The following is a 22,924-nucleotide window of genomic DNA, read 5'->3' as shown; positions in this document are numbered from 1 at the left end:
CTGGCTGTGAAGACCAGCAAGGATTGTGGTTGAGTGAGAGTGAGAGTGAGGGCGGCTGAAGTCCCAGATGTTCCTCTTAAAGGCCCCATGTACAGACTTACTCAGATTCACTTCCTCTGAGCGCCAGTGCTGAGGCAGCAGCTTGAAAGTCTCCAGGCACATACGTGGAGGAACTGAATTGTCTGGCTCAGAGCGAGGGCTGAAGGGCCAGCTTTCTCCCAGAGAGAAGTGCTAGCAGAGGCCATTGTTCCTTTGCTGAGCCCTCACCTCATAAACTGGCAGGTGCCATATTGGAGTCTCCACTAACACTCTTTGCCCTACCCTGGTGATTCCTTGAGACCCTGCCACAACCAACATGCAGGCCCACCCAGGCCATTCCCAGGGGCTTTCCCTGCAAACAGACTGTTTTAGCTCATGCAGAGGACTTTCCTAAAAGTCTCTCAAAGGTTCACAAACCCCAGACAAGCAATACCTGGCTTAGTGTGCCCCATGCCTCTTGCTGAGTGGCCCCAGGCCTAGCACAAGTAATAGCTGGCTTTGGTATGCAGCTTAGCCTATCCTGGGCACCTCTAATCCCAGTTCAAGTAGCAGCCATCTGCAGATCACTTTGTAGTTTGTGCTGGTTGGCTCTGGGCAGGATGGCAGCTGATCTTGGCCAGCAGCTGATCTTGGCCGGCACCTTCCGGAAGGCTCCAGAGCCAGCACACCTAGAGGCTAGCTTTAGACCTCACTGTAGCACCACACAACCACCACCACCAGAGACACACTTAAGGGGCAGACTCACTGGGCACCAGAGCTCAGAAGTAAGTTCTGCTCTGTGGGGTTGGCCCCTGCACAGCACCTCCTCCATTGTGGTGGCAGCTAGTCCCCACAGCCTATTAGCCTGGGGGTAAATCCCTCCTATTGACATGCTAACAGCAATCAAGGCTCAACTACAACAGGAGGGAGCACACAGCTCCACACACGGAGCACCCAGATCCAGTGATCGGGGAGGCTGTGCCACTGGGTCCTACAGGACACCTACTACATAAGGCCACTCTACCAAACCGGGAGATACAGCAGCTTTACCTAATACATAGAAACAAATACAGGGAGGCAGTCAAAATCAGGAGACAAAGAAACATGTTCCAAATGAACACCTCCCCCTCGAGAATAGTCAGTCCATCCCTTTCTATGCCCCTGATTCTATTATATTCAGCAGTTTATTCTGTCCATCAGATTATTTTTTTTAAAATATACTTTATTGATTTTTTACAAGAGGAAGGGAGAGAGATAGAGAGTTAGAAACATTGATGAGAGAAAAACATCGATCTCTAGAAAAAGAACTAAACAAAATGGAGATGAGATACAGAGTTTAAAACACTGGCTATAAGGATGCTCAATGAATTTAGAGAAATATTAGAGGAACTTCTTAAGAACTTCAACAAAGAGATAAGGAACATAAAATGGAGACAGAAAACATAAAAAAAGAACCAGTCAACCTTAGCCAGTTTGGCTCAGTGGATACAGTGTCTGCCTGGGACTGAAGGGTCCCGGGTTCGATTCCGGTCAAGGACATATATCTCAGTTGCAGGCTCGGAGATAACCAGATCATTGTGTCTCTCTCACACTGATGTTTCTCTTTCTCCCCCTCCCTTCCACTCTCTCTCTAAAAAAAAAAGAAAGAAAGAAAACCAATGGAAAAATATCCTCAGGTGAGGATTAACAAAAAGAAGAATACCATAACTGAAATGAAGAATACATTATAGGAGATCAACAGTAGAACAGATGAAGCAGAGGACCAAATCAGAGATTTGGAAAACACCTAATCAGAATAGCAAAAAGAAAAAAGAATTTTAAAAAATGAAAGTTTAAGGGAGCCTTTGGACAACCTCAAATGTATCAACATCCAACATTTGTAATATGGAGGTGCTGGAAAGCAAGGACAGAGAGCAAAGAATTGAAAACCTATGTGAAAAAATGACAGAAAACTTCCCTAACCTGGTGAAGGAAATAGACATACAAGTCCAGGAAGTGCAGAGAGTCCCAAACAGGATGAACCCAAAGAGGCCCAAACCAAGACACATCATAATGAAAATGTCAGAGACTCACCCTAGCTGGTTTGGCTCAGTGGATAGAGAGTCTGTCTGTGGACTGAAAACTAGTTCTTCCCTTATGGTGTGTCTATATTACACCGTTTGCTGGTTCTACTAAAATTAATGCAGGGAGAAATAGGTTCCCTCCCACCAACAAACAAAAAAGATAAGAATGCCTCATCATTTAGGATAAAAGGAGAAGAACGCCAAGAACAAAATTTTGAGAAAACATCAACCTTTAAGTTGTGAGGAGAAAAGGAGGAATAAGCACAAAAGAAAAAGAAAGAAAAGAGAGATGGAAGAACCAGGAAAAATTGGCGACAAATGAATCAATTAACAATGTCTAATGTGGCAGAATGTCAATATTAGTAACAAGCATTTATTTTATTTTTTGTTTTTTTATATATTTTTTTATTGATTAAGTTATTACATATGTGTCCTTATTCCCACATTATCCCCCATCCCCGCGATTCATGCCCTCACCCCCCCAGTTGTCTGTGTCCATTGGTTAGGCCTATATGCTTGCATATAAGTCCTTTGGTTGATCTCTCCCCCTTACCCCCACCCTCTCCTACCTTCCCTCTGAGGTGTGACAGTCTGATGCATTTATTTTACATTTTAAAAAGTGCTTTCTATTTATAGTGAAATAAAAGATTTTCACATTTAATCTTCATAAGTAGAATGAGAACCAAAAAGAGGCCATTAAATTTGGCAACTAAAGGGATTCTAGTGGCCTTATCAATTCCAAAATAAATAGGACCATAGGAACGAAAAATAGGTTGGGTGAGTTGAGAGAGACTTAAGAGTATGATTTGAGTCATCAAGAAGCTCCTATTCCTAAGCATTTAGATATTAAAAAGGAGATCCCTTGAGGGAGGAAGAGGCAGAGAGAGATAGAAACATCAATGATGAGAGAGAATCATTGACCGGCTGCCTCCTGCACGCCCCACAATGGGGATGGAGCCTGCAACCTGGGCATGTGCCCTGACTGGGAATCGAACCATGACCTCCTTCCTGGTTCATAGGTCGATGCTAACCACTGAGCACGCTGGCTAGGCTTTTATTGATTAATTTTAGAGAGGAAGGGAGAGAGGGAGAGAGAGAGAAACATTAATTTGCTGTTTCACTTATTTATAAATTAATTGGTTAATTTTCGTTTGTTTGTTAATTCTTATATGTTCCCTGACTGGGGACTGAACCTGCAAGCCTGGTGTATTGAGATGATGCTCTAACCAACTAAGCTACCCGGCTAGGGTAGCCGGAACAAAATTCTTTAGAAAAGGAGATGGCATAGGACTCAGAATAAATAGATAAGGACTGGCCTTTTATAGGCGCAGAGATACTTTACAGATTTTAACAGAAAAGAAAGTAAAGTGTATGTGTACAGACATGGGGAGATGAAAAAAGCTCATGTCTGATAGCTTCTATTTTCTCTGGTTCAGGAACTGAAATTACTGAAATTACTGAGCCCACTCTCTAAGTTCCTACAAACCCTGCCTAAACCTTTCCCAGGTGAGCAGGTCTTGTGACCAGGAAGGAACCCTCAGCGTAGTTAGGGGAAACACGACATGCACTGTGCTCTAGTATCTAACCCAGGGGTGGGCAAACTTTTTGACTCAGGGCCACAATGGGTTCTTAAACTGGACCGGAGGGCCGGAACAAAAGCATGGATGGAGTGTTTGTGTGAACTAATATAAATTCAAAGTAAACATCATTACATAAAAGGGTACGGTCTTTTTTTTTTTTTTTTAGTTTTATTCATTTCAAACGGGCCAGATCCAGCCCACGGGCCGTAGTTTGCCCACGGCTGATCTAACCCCATAAGGCTTCTCTTAGTGCAGTGGTTCTTAAAATGTAGTCTCTGGAATAGCGGTGTCAGCATCCCCTGAGAATCTTTAGAAATGTGAATTATCAGGCCTCACTCCAACCTACTGAATCCAAAACTCTGGGGATAGGCCCCATTATTTGTTTAAACAAGCACTCCAGGTGATTCAGAGAAATTTGAGAATCACTGTCTTTGCAGAATGCCGAGAGTTTCTTAGAAGATTGGTATAGCAATTTCTTAGATAAATAAAAATGTCAGAAGCAAGAGCTTTTCATAATGAACCTAAGTATATGCAAGAGCTTTAAAAGCACTGAGAGCCAATTCTGCTTACTTCCTCTCACCTACCTTTGCCCCAAAGGCCAAACCCAAGTCCACAGCACAATCCCATGATTTTCATAAAAATTACTCCAAGAGATTTAGGCCTTAGACGAAATTGACTCTGAAGAAGGCTAATTTCAAATCTTAGAAAACATGCACTTTGGGGGAAGTACACAAGAGAGAATTGAGGGAGATGTTATAGAAGGATGTTTGATTTGGAGTCAGACAGACGAGGTTCCAGTATTAGAGCCACCACTTAGTGTGTGACTTTGAATGACATACTTAACTTGCCTGAGCTAAGTCTTCTCCTCTAAAAATATGGAGATGTCAATACCTTAATCTTGGAAGGGAATCTATGCCTATAATTTCTTTTTAGGAAAGAGTCCAGAAGCAGTTCCCAAGTTGCCATGCATTATGTCATGTGACCCTGGTCACAACTGATTGAACCACTAGCTACAGACGAATAGTGCAGGATTCTTGCACTTCAGAAAATGTGATTATGTTAAAGCAAGAGAGTTCTCTACAATTCTTCATTTGATTCTGTATCCAGAAGTAACCTGAGCTGTTTCTTTGCAATAAACACACAATTACCTCATAGTGTTGTTATAAGAATTAAATGAAACAAAGTGAGTACAATCTTTTCTTTTTAATTAAATCTTTATTGTTCAGATTATTACAGTTGTTCCTCTTTTTCCCCCCATAGCTCCCCTCCACCCGATTCCCCCCCACCCTCCGCCCTTACCCCCCCCACCCCCAACTGTCCTCATCCATAGGTGTTCGATTTTTTTTAAATATTTTATTGATTTTTTACAGAGAGGAAGGGAGAGGGATAGAGAGTTAGAAACATCGATGAGAGAGAAACATCGATCAGCTGCCTCCTGCACACCCCATACTGGGGATGCACCCGCAACCAAGGTACATGCCCTTGACCGGAATCAAACCTGGGACCCTTGAGTCCACAGGCCGATGCTCTATCCACTGAGCCAAACCGGTCAGGGCCATAGGTGTACGTTTTTTGTCCAGTCTCTTCCTGCACCCCCCACCCACCTCCCCCCCGAGAATAGTCAGTCCATCCCTTTCGATGCCCCTGATTCTATTATATTCAGCAGTTTATTCTGTCCATCAGATTATTTTTTTTTAAATATACTTTATTGATTTTTTACAGAGAGGAAGGGAGAGAGGTAGAGAGTTAGAAACATTGATGAGAGAGAAACATCGATCAGCTGCCTCCTGCACATCTCCCACTGGGGATGTGCCCGCAACCCAGGTACATGCCCTTGACCGGAATCGAACCTGGGACGCCTCAGTCCGCAGGCCGACGCTCTATCCACTGAGCCAAACTGGTTTCGGCCATCAGATTATTTATTCACTTGATTTTTAGATTCACTTGTTGATAGATGTGTATTTGTTGTTCATAATTTGTATCTTTACCTTTTTCTTCTTCTTCCTCTTCTTAAAGGATACCTTTCAGCATTTCATATAAGACTGGTTTGGTGGTGATGAACTCCTTTAGCTTTTTCTTATCTGTGAAGCTCTTTATCTGCCCTTCAATTCTGAATGATAGCTTTGTTGGGTAAAGTAATCTTGGTTGTAGGTTCTTGGTATTCATCACTTTGAATATTTCTTGCCACTCCCTTCTGGCCTGCATAATTACTGTTGAGAAATCAGCTGACAGTCATATGGTTACTCCCTTGTAGGTAACTGACTGTTTTTCTCTTGCTGCTTTTAAGATTCTCTCTTTGTCTTTTGCTCTTGGCATTTTAATTATGATGTGTCTTGGTGTGGTCTTCTTTGGATTCCTTTTGTTTGGGGTTCTCTGTGCTTCCTGGACTTGGAAGTCTATTTCTTTCACCAGTAGGGGAAGTTTTCTGTCATTATTTCTTCAAATAGGTTTTCATATATATCTTGCTCTCTCTCTTCTTCTGGCACCCCCATAATTTGGATGTTGGTACGCTTGAAGTTGTCCCAGAGGCTCCTTACACTATCTTCATATTTTTGGATTCTTTTTTCTTTTTGTTTTTCCGGTTGGGTGTTTTTTGCTTCTTCATATTTCAAATCTTTGACTTGATTCTTGCGATCCTCTAGTCTGCTGTTGGGAGTCTGTATAATATTCTTTATTTCAGTCAGTGTATGCTTAATTTCTAGTTGGTCCTTTTTCATAACCTCGAGGGTCTCACTAGATTTCTTGAGGGTCTCACTAAATTTATCGATGGTGTCTAGAAAGTTCTTGAAAAACCTTAAAAGTGTGGTTTTGAACTCTATATCCAGTAGTTTGTTTTCCTCCATTTCTGTCATTTGTGACCTGTTTCTTTGTCTCCGCATTTTTTATGCTTCCCTGTGTTGATAGAGTGGCTTTCTGTGCTAGGTGTCCTATAGGGCCCAGTGGCTCAGCCTCCCCAATTACCTGAGGTGGACACTCTTGGTGCACCCCCTTGTGGGCTTTGTGCACAGTCTTGTTGTAGTTAAGCCTTGATTGTTGTAGGTATCACTGGGAGGAATTGACCTCCAGGCCAATTGGCTGTGAGAATCAGCTATGTCTGCAGTGGGAGAACTTCTGTGCTGGAGACACCCTTCTGGGGCAAGACTTGCTTCAGTGGGGCTTTGGTGCTCACTGAGTCTGCCCCCTGAGTGTGTCCCTTATGGATCTGAGGAATTGTAATCTGGATGGTCCCACTCTGACCACTGGGTACACTGGCTTTTGGATCTCTAAGGAGGTGCTAATTAAGCCTCTGCCTGAGGCTACCCAGCAGGAGCTATGGAGAGATCTGCAGAGTCCTCTTCTTTGTTTGGGGTTTGGAGGTGCCCAGATGAGGCCCAGCTGTGAAGCAATGCAAGCTGCTGTGGGGCCTTGGGCCTTCTTTTGGAAGTTCTGGTTCTCTCTGACCCAGCTGCAGTTTGTTAGGTAATTTTCAGATCGCAAATGGCCAGGCCTTTCATATGCAAAAGCCTCTGTGCACAGCTTGGGTGGGGCGGAGTCTCAGGGAATCAATAGGGCGGAGCAAACAGCTATGGCTGATCCTCAGTCCTGTCCTAAGAGGCCCCGCTTCTCAGTGTCTCGGTAATCGCTGCGAGCACCTCTGAGAGAAAGCCGCCCTCGAGTTCCAACCGACGCCAGACAGTCCAGTTTCTCCCCGTATGAGTCTGGGTCCCCAGAGACTCACCCGGAACTGGAGTTCAGAGCAGTCGGGAGCTAGAGACTCCCTCCCGATTGAAAAGGACAACCGCCTCCTCAGTTGCCAGCCCTTTCAGCGTGTGGCACTCCGTACCTCTGCACTTTACTTCCACACCTCCTCTGAGTCTCAGTGTGTTTTTCTCTTTCCTTCTAGTTGTAGAATTTCCACTTAGCCAGCCTTCCTGTGGTTCTGGATGATGTCCGTTTTGTCTTTTAGTTGTATTTTTTAAGTGGTTGTGTGAGGCAGCAATTTCCGGTGTTTACCTATGCTACCATCTTGGTTTCTCTCGTGAGTACAATCTTTAACATGGAGATTGGCACATAACAATAATGTAGCTATTCATTATTAATAAAAGCTCCAAAGCCATTAGTGTTCAGGTGATATAAAAAAGCCTCAACACCCAAACTAAAACCCTACCCTTACCAGCACCAAAGTAACCAAGTATAGTTCCAGAGTCATTAAACCTAATTTCCCAAGGCTTTGGCCTTAACACTATAAAACATATGCTTCAGGGGCTTCCATCCAGAAGTTACTACAATCCTAAACTGCAGTATTTCTTGTGCTATCTATAATAATAAAAGCATAATATGCTAATTAGACTGGACAGCCGTATGTCCTTATGGATGACCTTCTGGATGAAGCCGGGGCTACGAAGGCCGAGGCAAGCCGCCGCAGCTGTGAGGGCCCAGCTCCTTGCACGAATTTTGTACATCGGGCCTCTAGTTTTGTATAAGTAGAAAGTCTGTTGTTGCTTTCTGGGGTGGGGGAAGTACCGAGGAGCTGTATTAGTACTTTTAGAATATGCCATATAGACCTTTTTCAGTATAACCCATGATTAGATGGTGAATCCAAGGTGTGGAAGATTCTGAAAACAAGGAGAGGAGTTGAGTCTTAGCACTGCAAAGCTGGCACTGGAGCAAGGTAATGATAAAAAGAAATGATGACCAAAGGATATGGTCTTAATAAGAAGAATGGGCAACAGAGGCTATTCAGGAGGCCACAGTTCTAATTTAATCTGAAAGTCCCAAGGCCCTCAACGAGAACAGTGGTGATGGGAAATAAAAAGTGGAAATGGACACTAAATTGCATTATGAAGACTAGACAATCAATGAAGTTGGTGACTGGATATAGGAAATGAAAGAAAAATAAGTGCTCAACAAGTTTGGCAGAGTAAGGAATGGTGGAGGCAATGCTAGAGCCAGGGGAACCTTTTTTTGTAGGAGGCCTGAGTTCATTTTAGATTTCCCAAGCTTAACGTGATGAGGGGATTCTTTCCAGTGGAAAAGGTCCAAGGGTAGCTGCTAATATGGGACTGAAACTCATAAATGAAAAAAGATGAGGCTGAGATCACATAGAGGTAAACACTGAAGACACGATATAAAAAACAAATTTTAAAAGTTTTCAAGGAAGTATAGAGAAAGAAGAATAGAAATCCAAGGCCCAACTCTTGGAAACTGCCATATGTCTGTTTTAGAATGAAAAAGAACAGACCCAAAAAGGGGAAGAAAAATAAGACTGATAACTATTTGGACAGCCAGGCTAGTACCACGCAACAGAAGCCAAGGGAAGAGGTTTTCTCTCAGCAAAGGTTTCTATGTGGTATCATCTGGAGCAGAATGCTGATGTCAATAACAAAGCACAATGAAGTAGAAGCTACACAGGTGAGTTGAGAATTACTCTGGTGGCCTCTGTAGAGCCTAAATCTTTCACCAGCTGGGCTAAAGTTCACTCAGCAAGATCTATGTAATGATTGATGGTAAGTGTTCATGAACACTGTTGCCAGGGAGCAAGCTGGTAGGACAGATACAACACTTCTCTGGGATACAGGGACTTACCTAGCTCATCCCAGAGCTGCCTGCACTTATCTGTCATGCTTGTTCCTTGCTGCCTCCAGAGTGTGAGTCGTGGGTCAGCCATAAACTGCTCAGTTATTAGTGTCAGCATCCTGGCTCCATTGGAATCTCTCATCCGCAGCATTTCTCGAACCTGACACATAAGGAAGGGCAAGGGGTTGGTGACTACACATCATAAAAAAGTAAGATAAGAAGAAAGGAGAGGAGCGGGAGGAGAAGGTGAAGTGTCATCTCCAAAGAGCCTTTAGAAGTCCTCTTGTTCTGTAAGCAAGTTTTCTGCATGTATCAAGAAAGCCTGCTGTACACAACTGAGATACCGCTTCATATCTACTAGTTTGGCTAGAATAAAAAAGTCAGATAACAACAAGTATTGATGAGGATGTAGAGAAATTGGAACCCTCATACACCGTTGGTGGGAATGTAAAATGATGCAGCCACTTTGGAATCAGTCTATTTAGTTCCTCAAACAAGTAAACAGAGTTATCATATAACCTGTCAATTCCATATCCTAGAGAGAAATGAAAATGTATGTTCACAAAGAAACTTGTACAAGAATATTTCTAGCAGCATTATTTATAACTAGTGGCCTGGTGCATGAAATTCATGCACATTAAAAGGGAATTAATTAGAGTAAATATTTTAATATTGCTATTTGCCCTTTGTCTATAATAGAAGTGTCAGAGAAATAAAATTAGTAAAATGTATATGAAAATATTCCTCCTGTCAGAGTCTGGGGCACGCCATGGAACCCAGAGTCAAGTTCCCGCCCACCTGCGTGCACCTTGAAGTTGCACGAGACCCAGACCTGGCCAGCCCCACCCCTGTCAATCCCTGCCAGGCGGGGGGCGCAGCCTCAGGTCCCCCATCAAGCTCCGCCAGGTGGGGGGGGCGCAGCCTCAGGTCCCCTGTCAAGTCCTGCTGAGCGGGGGGTGCAGCCTCAGGTCCCCTGGCCCGGCGCTGAGGCAGGGGGCGCGGCCTATGGTCCCCCAGCCCAGTGCTGGGACGTAGGGCGTGGCATGAGGTCCCCCGTCAAGCTCTGCCGGGCGGGGGGTGCAGCCTCAGGTCCCCCACTCTGGCCTGGCGCCATGCAGCCTCAGGTCCCTGCTGATTGCTCGTTATGGCTCATTACGGCTCCTTACGGGAACCCCGCCTCCGCTGTGGGCGCAGACATCTTATGACGGCGTGACGAAGTGAGGGTCAATTTGCATATCACCTCTTTGTTATATAGGATAGCCAAATGGTGGAAACAATCCAATGGCCATCAATATGCAAATGGATAAACAAATGTAGGGTATCCATATGATGGAATATTATTTGGCCATAAAAAGGAACAAAATACTGATAGACGCTATTAATGCAGATGACCGTTGAAAATATTATGCTAAGTGAAGGAAGCCAGTCACAAAAGACTACATACTGCATGATTCCATTCCTACTAAGGTCCAGAATAGGGACATCTATACACAAAGGGTAGATTAGTGGTTATTTAGGGCTGGGGGAGGAGACATGCAGGATAGGGAATGATAACTAAAGGGTATGGGGTTTCTTATTGAGATGATAAAAACGTTCTAAAGTTGATTGTGGTGATGGGTGCACATATTTGAATATTCTAAAAATCACTGAATTTTACACTTTAAAATGGGTGAATTTTTAAAATATATTTTTAGTGATTTGAGAGAGGAAGGGGGAGGAATGGAGAGACAGAAACATTGATCAGGTGCTTCCTACATGTCCCCTACTGGGGATCGAGTTCACAACCCAGGCTTATGCCCTGACCGGGAATTGAACCTTGATTTCCTGGTTCATGGGGTTGATGCTCAACTACTGAGCCACACTGGCTGGACTAAATTGGTGAATATTATGGCATGTGAATTATATGTCACTAAACATGTTTTTATTTATTTTTTATTTATTTTTATTTTTTAAATATATTTTATTGATTTTTTACAGAGAGGAAGGGAGAGGGATAAAGCGTTAGAAACATCGATGATGAGAGAGAAACATCGATCAGCTGCCTCCTGCACACTCCCTGCTGGAGATGTGCCTGCAACCAAGGTACATGCCCTTGACCAGAATCGAACCTGGGACCCTTGAGTCCGCAGGCCGACGCTCTATCCACTGAGCCAAACCGGTTTGGGCACTAAATGTGTTTTTAAAAACAGGGCAAGAACCCCCTGGCAATGGGCAAGGAGACACCTGATTGGTGGTGTTGCTCTTATATCAATCAGGGGCAAAGCAGATGTACAGTCCTTAGTTCATCCTAGCTTGATGCCTGTGTTGGTGGCCAGAGCTGTTTCATGCCTGAGGCACATAAATAAAAAAAAATAAAAACAGGGCAAGAAAGCCTGCTGTGAGAGCCCCCACCACCAAAAATCTCTTCAAGGCCTCATCAGACAGTCTTGGATTCAAATCTTCATTATTAAAACCCCCAGCAATGCTAACTCATTTAGAGAGTAGAGCAGAAGGAAGAGGACTACCAGGGTGAGGTAGTAGGGTTCCCTGGATGCAACCTGCTTAGGTCTGCTCTGATGAACCTCTCCTAATAGTTTTCAAGCATTTGATAGAGCTAAAACAAGTGAGCTAGCTCCAAGCATGAAGCCAAAAGTGTGGTAAGAGAAGGTGGCGGTGGGTGGGTGGGCAGAGATTAACCAAAGAACTTGTATGCTTATATGCATAATCCATGGACACAGACAGTAGTGTGGTGAAGGCCTGGGGTGGGGGGTGGGGGGTGGGGGCAGGCTAGAAAGGGTGGATATGGAAAAAAGGGGACATCTCTAAAACTTTCAACAATAAAGTTTTCTTAAAGTAAAAAAAACAAACAAAAAACCCTTTTCATATCTTACCTTGGCAAACATGGAATTGAGCTGCTTCCCAGAGCCATAGTAACAACCCTGGGAGAGAAAGAGCTTCACTTGTTCTTTCACCTGTTCTTCATCCAAATGCCAACAGTTCTCATCATCGATGCTGGCTCCAGCTGTGGGGTCAGGAGCACCTGTGAGAAATGGGAACCATGAAATGAATTCCCTGAGTTCATATGCTTCACATTTAGCAGGAGTGGAAATTTGTGAGTGTATTAAAAAACATCTGCAGATGACATAATAGCATATATAGAAAACCCTATACTTTTATAAATTTATACTCAAAATATCTTTCATATCTTGGTTCACCTCAACAACACCAATTAAAACACAGTTTTAGCTATTTACACATCCCTTTCCCCTAGTAGCCTGTTAGCTCATTGCTCACAGTTGAATTGCAAGTTGAATCCAGGGTTAAATCACCTATGGCACAGTGCTGGTAATGTGATAGACACCCAGTGAATGTTTGTGGAATGAAAATGGAATCTTATCTCACTTTCTCAAAGACAGAGTCTTGTAATAGATTTTAAGAAACCTGCCTCCAAGTGACAATAGACTGTAAGTCAATACTGTATAGGAATGGTCACACAAAGGTTACAAATTTATGTCATGTTTAATCATTTTTCTTTTTCTCTATATTAAAGCCCTGCTTAAATGAAATCCAGTTCTGCACAGCAAAGCTTTTCTGGTGCATCTTATTCCCGAGGGATCAGGAGGGTTCACACATTCATTTAGTCCACAAATACTAATTAACACATACGATCTTCCACTTTAAGGTAGTCCCTCCTTATCCATTAGGTATACATTCCAAGACCGCCAGTGGATGTCTGAAACCACAGATAGTACTGAACCCAATATATACAATGTTTTTTTCTTATACATACATACCTATGATAAAGTTTAATTTATAAATTAGGCACAGTGGAAGATTAGCAATAATAACTAATAATAAAATAGAATAATTATAACAATATACTGTAATAAAAGTTACGTTATTGTATTGTACTCACCTTTTCACAGAAAGGAAGCACTTTACAACTTTTCTTTGGTATATCCGAATTGCCAACATCACTACTCTTGTGCTTTGGGGCCATTACTAAATAAAATAAGGGTTACTTGAACACAAGTACTGTGATACCAGGGAAGTTGTGATAACCAAGATGGCTAATAAGTGGCTAACAGGTGGGTAGTGTATACAGTATGGATATGCTGGACAAAGGCATGATTCATGTCCTGAGTGGGACAGAGCAGTACAGAGTGAGATTTTATCACACTACTCAGAATTGTGTGCAAATTAAAACTTATATGAATTGTTTGTTTCTGGAATTTTCACTTCAATATTTCAGACTGCGTTTGACTACAAGTAACTAAAACCATAGAAAATGAAGCTGCTAAGGAAGGACTAGGATATCCATTATTTGCTACTTTTCTTCAAATGTATTATTCTAACCAGAGTCCTGATCATATCACTTCCCTGCTCAAAAGTCTTCATGATGATTCAGAATCTTACTAAATTAAGTCCAGATGCCTTAGAACAGTGGATCTCAACCTCCTGGCCCTTTAAATACAGTTCCTCATGTTGTGACCCAACCATAAAATTATTTTCGTTGCTACTTCATAACTGTAATGTTGCTACTGTTATGAATCGTAATGTAAATATCTAATATGCAGGATGGTCTTAGGCGACCCCTGTGAAAGGGTCGTTCGACCGCCAAAGGGATCGCAACCCACAGGTTGAGAACCACTGCCTTAGAGTTTGGCATTCAAGGCCCTCCATGCACAGGCTCTATCTTTCATTTCTAGCACTGTCTTCCCTATACTTATGCTATGTTCCAGCTAGAAACTTAGTATTCCCAGAAGTCAACAACATTTCCTTATGACTTTAGTTATGCTTTTCTCTTTAGTTATGCTTTTCTCTTTACTTCCCTCCCTCTTTCCCCAGCCTATTTTTTGGCTAAAAACAACACTTCTCATTGTCAGTATTTCCTCAGATCTAGAGTCAGGGCCACAATGAGAAATGGAAACCATAAAATAAGTACACAGAGAGGCTAATGCTGCCCAAGTTCATGTACTGCTTAGTTCACTTGGCAAGAGGGACTCTTTTTTTTACCCCCTTTCTGAATTAGCCATATACCTCATTGCCACCTGTCAAAGTATATATGTACAAATAAAGGCAGTAACACTCTTCTGAGCACTTTATTATTACTTCTCTTTAAGACCTGTTGCATTTTGTTTTACATTGAAATTTTAATTTTTCATATATTCCCAACTAAATTGATTAAGGTTAACTGATTATAATTGCAAAAATATCCCAACCTCTAAACATAAAATAAAGCAACTAAGTAGATTTTTAGCAACAAAAATATTGTACAATTACCATTCACTTGGTTGATTTCTGAGTTGGAGGATAGAATCTCATCTGCCAGTTTCTGTGCAGTAGGAAGAACTTCAGTGTGGTGGGCTGTGATTAAATATTGAATAAACTTTTGTAGCTGGTCCCTATTCATCTGGAAAAGGGTTTCTGAGATAGGAAGACGCAATTTGACTTGGTCTGGTTTACGGATCCTGTAGAGTGAGAGTGCTACCACATGAGCACAGTAGAATATGTCCTTGTTGCCACAGCCACATGTCACTGAAGTGATTTTGCATCGATCAAAACTGATTGCAACTTTGTAAGTCATTGCTGGTTCAGAAGTAGTGGCTGGCTCAGTCACTGTGCCACTGAGATGGAAGCCTAAGGAAACAAAAGAAAGTGTGTTTAGAAATTCTGTAGTAAAAAACTTGAAGATTTTCATCTTGCATTTTAATTAATCAATTCAGATACTATTTGCTGAGTATCTCCTATATATATGGTAGGCCCTGCCAAAGATAGGTCAATGCAACATGGGTATTGCTCTTCAGGAACACACAATCTAGAAGAAGTCTTTATCCTAGAGTCTTCCTGAACTAATAAGACAACTTTTGTTTGTACATATGTACATTTTTCTGAGGTGATAGTTCATAGCTTTCATCACAAGTCTCAAAAAGGTTAATAAGGAAACCAAAATAAGTTAAAAAATATCTGTAGTAAATTTTGAGCTCTATCTATCTATTCATCTCAAGGCTCATACCAGCACCTACTGGGCAGTAGTTTGGGGGACAAAGAGTTTGCAAGTGAGAGGTGCTTTCTCCCTCAACCTGATTTTCAGCTTTAATCTCTCTACTGCAGCCATGTAGCTGGCTAATGAGGAATGGTAACTAACAGGATGTCTGATCATAGAGAGCCTTGTGCTATATGGGCCTGAACAGCAAGGACTCATGTGTTTGGCCTTCCCTGTCCCGTGTGTGTGTGTGTGTGTGTGTGTGTGTGTGTGTGTGTGTATGCAGTTTGTATTCTCTGGGAGTGCCTCCTGCCATTATAGGTGGCTTATCTGGGGTGCACTGTCCCAAGAGAGCAGATGCAGAGGTCTGTGTTAGGACTGCCTCTGAGCTGTCTTCCCTCTCCAGGCCAAGATGCCTTACTCGGTGCAGCTTTTCAGTCAGCCCACATCACTGTGCTTGAGAAATCATGGGTCACTGACTGGATATTGTGCAGAACTATTATTATACCTGGTCTCTCTTCCCACTCTGGGATTACTGTGCAATAAATACATATACACTGAGTGGCCAGATTATTATGACCGGCCATATTATTATGACCACCCCATCAGTACTTCGTTGGGCCACCTTTTGCCTTCAATACTGCAGCGATTCTTCTTGGCATTGACTCCACGAGATGTTGAAAGGCTATGCGAGGAATCTGACACCATGCCTGATGAATAGCACTGTCCAGTTCTATGAGATTTGATGGTTGTGGAACCAGCTGCCTGATGGCTCTTTTAACTTCATCCCACAAATGCTCAATTGGATTGAGATCTGGTGATTGTGGGGGCCACCTAAGCAAGGTAAAGTCTCCCTCATGTTCTTAAAACCACTCCTGCACAACAGGAGCACCGTGGCATGGCGCATTGTCTTGTTGGAAGAAGCCATCTCCATTGGGATACGCCATCAACATGATAGGATGAACTTGATCAGCAGTGATACTTAGGTATGTTGTGCTATTTAGACATTTATAATGATCTGGCCCTCTAGCAACTTCAGCGAGAAATTATAGCTAATTTGCCTACAAATGTCAGGTGGTCATAATAATCTGGCCACTCAGTGTATATCAACAATTGAATCTAAAAAAATAAATGAACAAGGAGAACAGAGACAGACTCATAGATACAGAGAACATTTTGATGGTTGTCAGATGGGAGAGGGGTTGGGAGAATGGTGAAAAAGGTGAGGAGATTAAGAAGTACAAATTGGATGTTACAGAATAGTCATGGGGATGTAAATTCAGCATATGAAATATGGTCAATAATCCTATATAATAAAACCCTAATATGCAAAGCAACCGAACGGGGAATGACAGGCAGAACGAATGGTCGCTATGATGCGCACTGACCACCAGGGGGCAGACGCTCAATGCAGGAGCTGCCCCTAATGGTCAGTGTGCTCCCACAGGGGGAGCGCAGCTCAACCAGAAGCTGGGCTCACAGCTGGTGAGCGCAGCAGCAGTGGTGGGAGCCTCTCCCGCCTCCGCTGCAGGTGGAGGGTAAGGAGCGAGGGGTCCCAGACTGCGAGAGTCCTGGACTGCAAGAGGGATGTCAGACTGCTGGCCTAAGCTGGCAGGTGGACATCCCCCAAGGGGTCCTGGACTGTGAAAGGGTGCAGGCCAGGCTGAGATACCCCCTATTCCCCCCTCAGTGTACAAATTTTGTGCACTGGGCCTCTGGTATTCTAATAACTATGTATGGTGTCAGATCGGTTCGAGACTTATCGGGATTGATCACTTAGGAAGTTATATAATGTCTGATCACTGGAGTGTACACTTGAAACTAATATAATACTATATGTCAACTGTAATTAAAAAATAAAAATGATTAAAAAAATAAAATAAAACCCCACAGCCTGTAAAAAGTTAGAATTGGGATATGAACACAGGTAGTTTGGCTCCAGAGACTTCATTCTTAATTATTACGATATATTGAATATGACTATGCAGTTTAAATTATGTATACAAAACTTTATAAAAGTAATTAGCAAGTACAATTCTACAAAAAATGCACTAATGACAAGTCTGTAAACTCTGGTGTTTGCCTGATTTCCTGGGCAATTGTTCAAGGCAACTGAAACTGACTGCTCTGTGATGCTCTCACAGTTGGAATGACGGGCTCATGAACTCATCTGTACAAGACAATGTCTCAGCATAATGAGTGAATCATCTGCTGAGAGTTCTAAAGGAAAGCACTTCTCAGTACAGCCCTCTGACACTATTCAGTCTTTTGTGTTTCTGAGTGCAAGAAAGGCTCTAGTAAAGCTTGGGCAATTAAAACCACTTTGCTCATTGCTCTTTTGATTCACCAGACCCATGAGCAGGTGCTAATGCATGAAAATGAATATAATTTCAGCCAATGGCAGGGAAAGGAGAGCTGTGGTTTATAGAAAGAATTATTTTCCTTATAGTTGGTTTAAGAGTATATTGTGTGTGTGTGTACACATTATATATAAACTAGGTAACTCCTTTGAATGAGTATATTTTCCTCTTGAATACATTTGGTTTTGATGATATTGTATTATGTACATTAAACTTTCTCACTTAATTTCTGAGTCCTGGAAGGCCACAACAGTATACCAGCAGTCACTCTTTCTCTTTTCTGTCACCTAGCAAAACGGTAGCCATACAAAGGAATAAACAGTGATAGCGACATCCTCAAAATAACTAATTTTCTTTCCAGAAAGCCTTATTCAAAAGCTGGATAACTACTCTCTAAACAAGAACCCTGGAATGGCTCTGTGGACTCATACTATGATAGAAAGAACGGAGGAATCAGGGTGCTTGCATTCTAATTCCAATATATCTCAATTCCTCTTTGTCTCAGTTTCTTAATTGTCAAAAAGACACAATAATACTTATATACCTATCAGACTCATGTGAAAGTAATTTGTAAAGAACACATTTCCCAGAGATATCATTCAATAGCAATCCCAACTGGCCAGGGCCAGCACCTATATCGGTTCACAGGAAGCAGATGGCGCCCACAACACTGGGTGTGAGTGAGTGAGATTTCAGTGAGGAATAGTATTGTTATTCGGGAATACAAATGATGCTGCCCCATTACCCTGGGAGCTACTTGGTTTGTTTGTATTAGAGAGGTCACCCTAAGCTTCTCAGAGCAGCTGAGTAAGCTGGAGGGCCCTTCTAGTGGCCATCTGCTCCCCTCCCAGACTCCTCTAGCAAATCAAGAGGTTTTCCTTGTATTAACCTCTGGCCCTTCTCAAGCACCAGCTTCTGCAAGCAATGGTCTCCACTCTCCATCTGTGCCAGTAACCAGTTAAAGGACAATGAGGCTTCCCAAGCCCAGGCATTCACTTACAGAGATGCCCTTGCATCACCTAGTTTTCCAGTACTCTTTTACTTGGATCTCTATAAAGGGAGTAAGTATGTAGTTTAAAAGACATAGCTTTTTTTCTTTTGTTATTTTAGAAACATTTTATGTAGAAAAATAAAATGGGAAGAATTTGTTTGGAAAATTCATTTAAAAATCTAACATGCATAAAACAATCACTTAAAAATAGCAATTTCATTTCCACCCCTCTCCCCAACTACTCTGTGGAGCATGAGGACTTAGAGAACAAGTTCTCTTGTATATTGGTGGGTAACCAATCTATTCTAGAACTGCAGATCGGATACCTGCTCATTAGTTCACTGACTTGAACACAGATTGGGGGAAAATACCACCCTCTTTAGGCAGTTCTCTGCAGAAACAATGTGCACATATACAAGGTACACATGTTGCCCAAATGGATGCTATAGGCTAGTAATTACCACATGGACTATTGATTTGAACAGAGAAAGGGCAACATATAATTGTAAAATGATTTCAGAAATTACCCTATTCCATTCAGTAGCCTACATTACTGGGGGAAAATAAAAATTGAACAATAAACTGCTTTTCAAAAGGAAGAGGATACATGTAGATATTTTTATCAACCATAATATTAACTGATCAAATATTTATGTTTGAGAGTCTTCAAAATAGTATTCAGATTTATTTTAAAGCATTAAAAAATTACCCCGAGAATGCAGACTGGTGCAACCACTGTGGAAAACAGTATGGAGTTTCCTCAAAAAATTAAATATGGATCTGCCATTTGAACCAGTGATCCCACTTCTAGGAATATATCCTAAGAAACCTGAAGCACCAATCAGAAAGAATGTATGCACCTCTATGTTCATAGCAGCACAATTTACAATAGCCAAGATCTGGAAACAGCCCAAGTGCCTATCAGGAGATGAGTGGATAAAAAAGCTGTGGTATATTTATACCATGGAATACTATGCAGCAGTAAAAAAGAAAAATATCTTACCCTTTGAGACAGCATGGAGGGACCTGGAGAGTATCATGCTAAGTGAAATAAGTCAGTCAGAGAAAGACAAGTATCACATGATCACACTCATATGTGGAATCTAAATAACAAAACAAACTGATGAATAGAGTGGATCCAGAGACATGGAAGCATGGAACAGAGTGCAGAATCTCAGAGGGATGATGGGGGAGGGTGGGTGGGTGGGAGGTAAACAACCAAAGACCTTGAATGCATATGAATAAATGCATAATCCATGGACACAGACAATAGGGTGCTGAAGGCCAAGGGCAGAGGGGTGTGAGGGGGAGCTGGAGGGGATCAATGGGGGAAAAAAGGGGAAATAGGTAATACTTTCAATAATAAAGAATTATTAATAAACTAGAGGCCCTGTGCACAAAAATTTGTGCACTCGGGGAGGGGCCCTCAGCCCAGCCTGTGCCCTCTCACAGTCTGGGACCCCTCAGGGGATGTCCACCTGCTGGCTTAGGCCTGCTCCCCGGGGGATTGTGCCTAAGCTGTCAGTCAGACATCCCTCTGGCAGCCCAGGAGCCCTCGGGGGATGTCCACTTGCCAGAGGGGAGCAGGCCTAAGCTGCAGTCGGACATCCTTAGCGCTGCTGAGGAGGCGGGAGAGGCTCCTGCTACCACCACTGTGCTGGCAGCCATCAGCCTGGCTTGTGGCTGAGCAGAGCTCCCCCTGTGGGAGCGCACTGACCACCAGGGGGCAGCTCCTGCATTGAGCATCTGCCCCCTGGTGGTCAATGTGTGTCATAGTGACCAGTCATTCCCAGTCGTTCTGCTGTTAGGGTCCATTTGCATATTACCCTTTTATTATATAGGATAAATAAATAAATTTTAGAATCAGCCTAAAAAAAATCAATGAAAAAAAATATCCAGGGTGGGGGCAAGGAATATTCTCGGGAGACTCATCTCTCTCTCTCTCTCCTCCCTCCCTCCCTTCTCCTCCTACTGTTTCAAAAAATCAATGGAAAAAATATCCTCGGGTAATTAACAACAACAACAAAAATCATATGATCCTATCAACAGATGCAGAAAAACCATTTGTCAAAATCCAACATCCGTTATGACCAAAACTCTTAGCAAAGTGGGAGTAGAGGGAACACACTTCAACATAATAAAAGCAAATATGTATGACAAACCCACAGCTAACATCATCCTCAATGAGGAAAAGCTGAAACTATTTTCCTTAAGACAGGGAAGTTTGCTTTGCAAGTCTAAGCCACAACAATCAGACAAGAAAAAGAAATAAAAGGCAAACAGCCCAGCTGGGTGTAGCTCAGCGGTTGAGCGTCGACCCAGGAACCAAGAGGTCGCCAGTTCGATTCCTGGTCAGGGCATATGCCCAGGTTGCGGGCTCGATCCCCAGTGGGGGGCATGCAGGAGGCAGCCAATCAATGATTCTCTCTCATCATTGATGTTTCTAACTTTCTTTCCCTCTCCCTTCCTCTCTGACATCAATAAAAATATATTTTTTTAAAAGGCAAACAAATTGGAAAGAAAAGAGTAAAACTATCATTAATTGCAGGTGACATGATACTATATATAAAAACCCTAAAGATTCTACCAAGAAACTATTAGAACTGATACATGAACTCAGTAAAATAGCAGGATACAAAATTAATACAATATTCAGAAATTAGTTGCTTTTTTAAAAAATCGTCACTGAGGATATTTTTTCCGTTGATCTTTGGAGAGAGAGTGGAAGAGAGGGAAAAGGGGGAGAGAGAGAAATATCAATATGAGAGAGACACACCAACTGGTTGCCTCCCACACGCAAGGGTCCACAACCGAGGTACATGCCCTTGACAGAATCGAACCAGGACCCTTCAGTACTTGAGCTGATGCTCTATCCACTGAGCCAAACGGGTTAGGGCTCAATTGCATTTTTATACATTAATAATGAACTATCAGGAAGAAAAATTAAGAAAAAAAATACAATTTACAATTGCATCAAAAAATAAAATACCTAGGAATAAATTTAACCAAGGAAGGAAAAGACCTATACTCAGAAATTATAAGACACTGAAGAAAGATACTGAAGAAGACACAAATAAATGGAAGCATATAACTTGCTCATGGATAGGAAGAATTAACATTGTTAAATTGTCCATATTACCCAAATCTATCTATGGATTTAATGCAACTCCTATCAAAATACTGAGCTTTTGTTTTTTTAAACTTTTTTTGTTAATCTTCACCCAAGGATATTTACTTATTTATTTATTTTATTCTTTTTTTGCGGGGGGGAGTATGGGAAGGGTGCTGAGAGGGTGGGGGAAGGTGTGGAAAGAGTATGGGGCCGGTTCAGGGAAGGGTCTACTTATTTATTTTAAATATATTTTATTGATTTCAGAGAGAAAGGGAGAGAGAAATAGAAACATCAATGATGGGAATCATTGATCAGCTACCTCCTGCACTTCCCCTGCTGGGGATTGAGCTTGAAACCCAGGCATGTGCCCTTGACCAGAATTGAACCTGGAACTCTTCAGTCTACAGGCCGACTCTCTATCCATTGAGCCAAACTGGCTAGTGCTTTCCATTGATTTTTAGAGAGAATGGAAGGAAAGGGGAGAGACAGAAACATTCATGCAAGAGAGACACATCGATTGGTTGCTTCCTGCACGTGCCCTGACCTGGAGCCAAGGATCAAGCCTGCAACTGAGGTACGTGCCCTTGACCGGAATCAAACCCCAGACCCTTCAGTCCATGAGCCGACGCTCTATCCACCGAGCCAAACTAGTTAAGGCCCAAGAGTATTTTTACAGGACTAGATCAAATTATAAAATGAATATCAAACCACAAATATACCCTGAATAGTCACAGCAATCTTGAAAAAGAAACACAAAGTTGGAAGTATTACGCCACCTGATATCAAACTATATAAGAATATAGTAATCAAAACGACATTGTAGTGGCATAAAAACAAACACATAGATTTGTGAAACAATATAGAGAGCCCAGAAATAAACCCATGCCTATGTGACAAAGGAGGGAAGAATATACACTAGGGTTAAGACAGTCTATACAATAAATAGTGATGGGAAAACTAAGTAGATAAATGAAAAACATAAAACGAGACCACCTTCTTATACCATATATATGAATAAACTCAAAATGGACAAAAGACTTAAATTTCAAGACTCAAAACCATAAAACTCCTAAAAGAAAACATAGGCAGTAAACTGATAATGTTCTTAGTGATAGTATTTTTTATTATGATTATCTCCTAGGTCAAGGGAAACAAAAGAAAAGACAAATGTGAAGACAGCAAACTAAACAGTTTATGCACAGCAAAGGAAACCATCAACAGATAACCTACCAACTGGGAGAAGACATTTGCCAATGATACATCCAATAAGGAGTTAATA

At 42.1% G+C, this 22,924-nt stretch overlaps 1 protein-coding gene and 1 pseudogene across 1 annotated transcript in view; one reads left to right on the top strand and one right to left on the bottom strand.

The window, feature by feature from the left end:
- Window positions 1–22,924, bottom strand: part of ZSWIM5 (zinc finger SWIM-type containing 5) — a 109,066-nt gene that overhangs the window by 32,933 nt on the left and 53,209 nt on the right. The window contains exons 2-4 of the mRNA XM_070404883.1: window positions 14,480–14,836; window positions 12,088–12,236; window positions 9,227–9,377 (exon numbers count right to left, since the gene is read on the bottom strand). Coding sequence (XP_070260984.1) covers window positions 9,227–9,377; window positions 12,088–12,236; window positions 14,480–14,836 — 657 coding nt within the window. The remainder of the gene's footprint in view (window positions 1–9,226; window positions 9,378–12,087; window positions 12,237–14,479; window positions 14,837–22,924) is intronic.
- Window positions 11,414–11,558, top strand: LOC139004736 (small nucleolar RNA SNORA48; annotated as a pseudogene).

Source organism: Myotis yumanensis, unplaced genomic scaffold, assembly GCF_028538775.1.
Source record: "Myotis yumanensis isolate MYYU_CA2020_CCGP unplaced genomic scaffold, mMyoYum1.0.hap1 SCAF_2, whole genome shotgun sequence".
Taxonomy (NCBI): domain Eukaryota; kingdom Metazoa; phylum Chordata; class Mammalia; order Chiroptera; family Vespertilionidae; genus Myotis; species Myotis yumanensis.
This window is presented reverse-complemented; position numbering and strand designations above follow the sequence as displayed.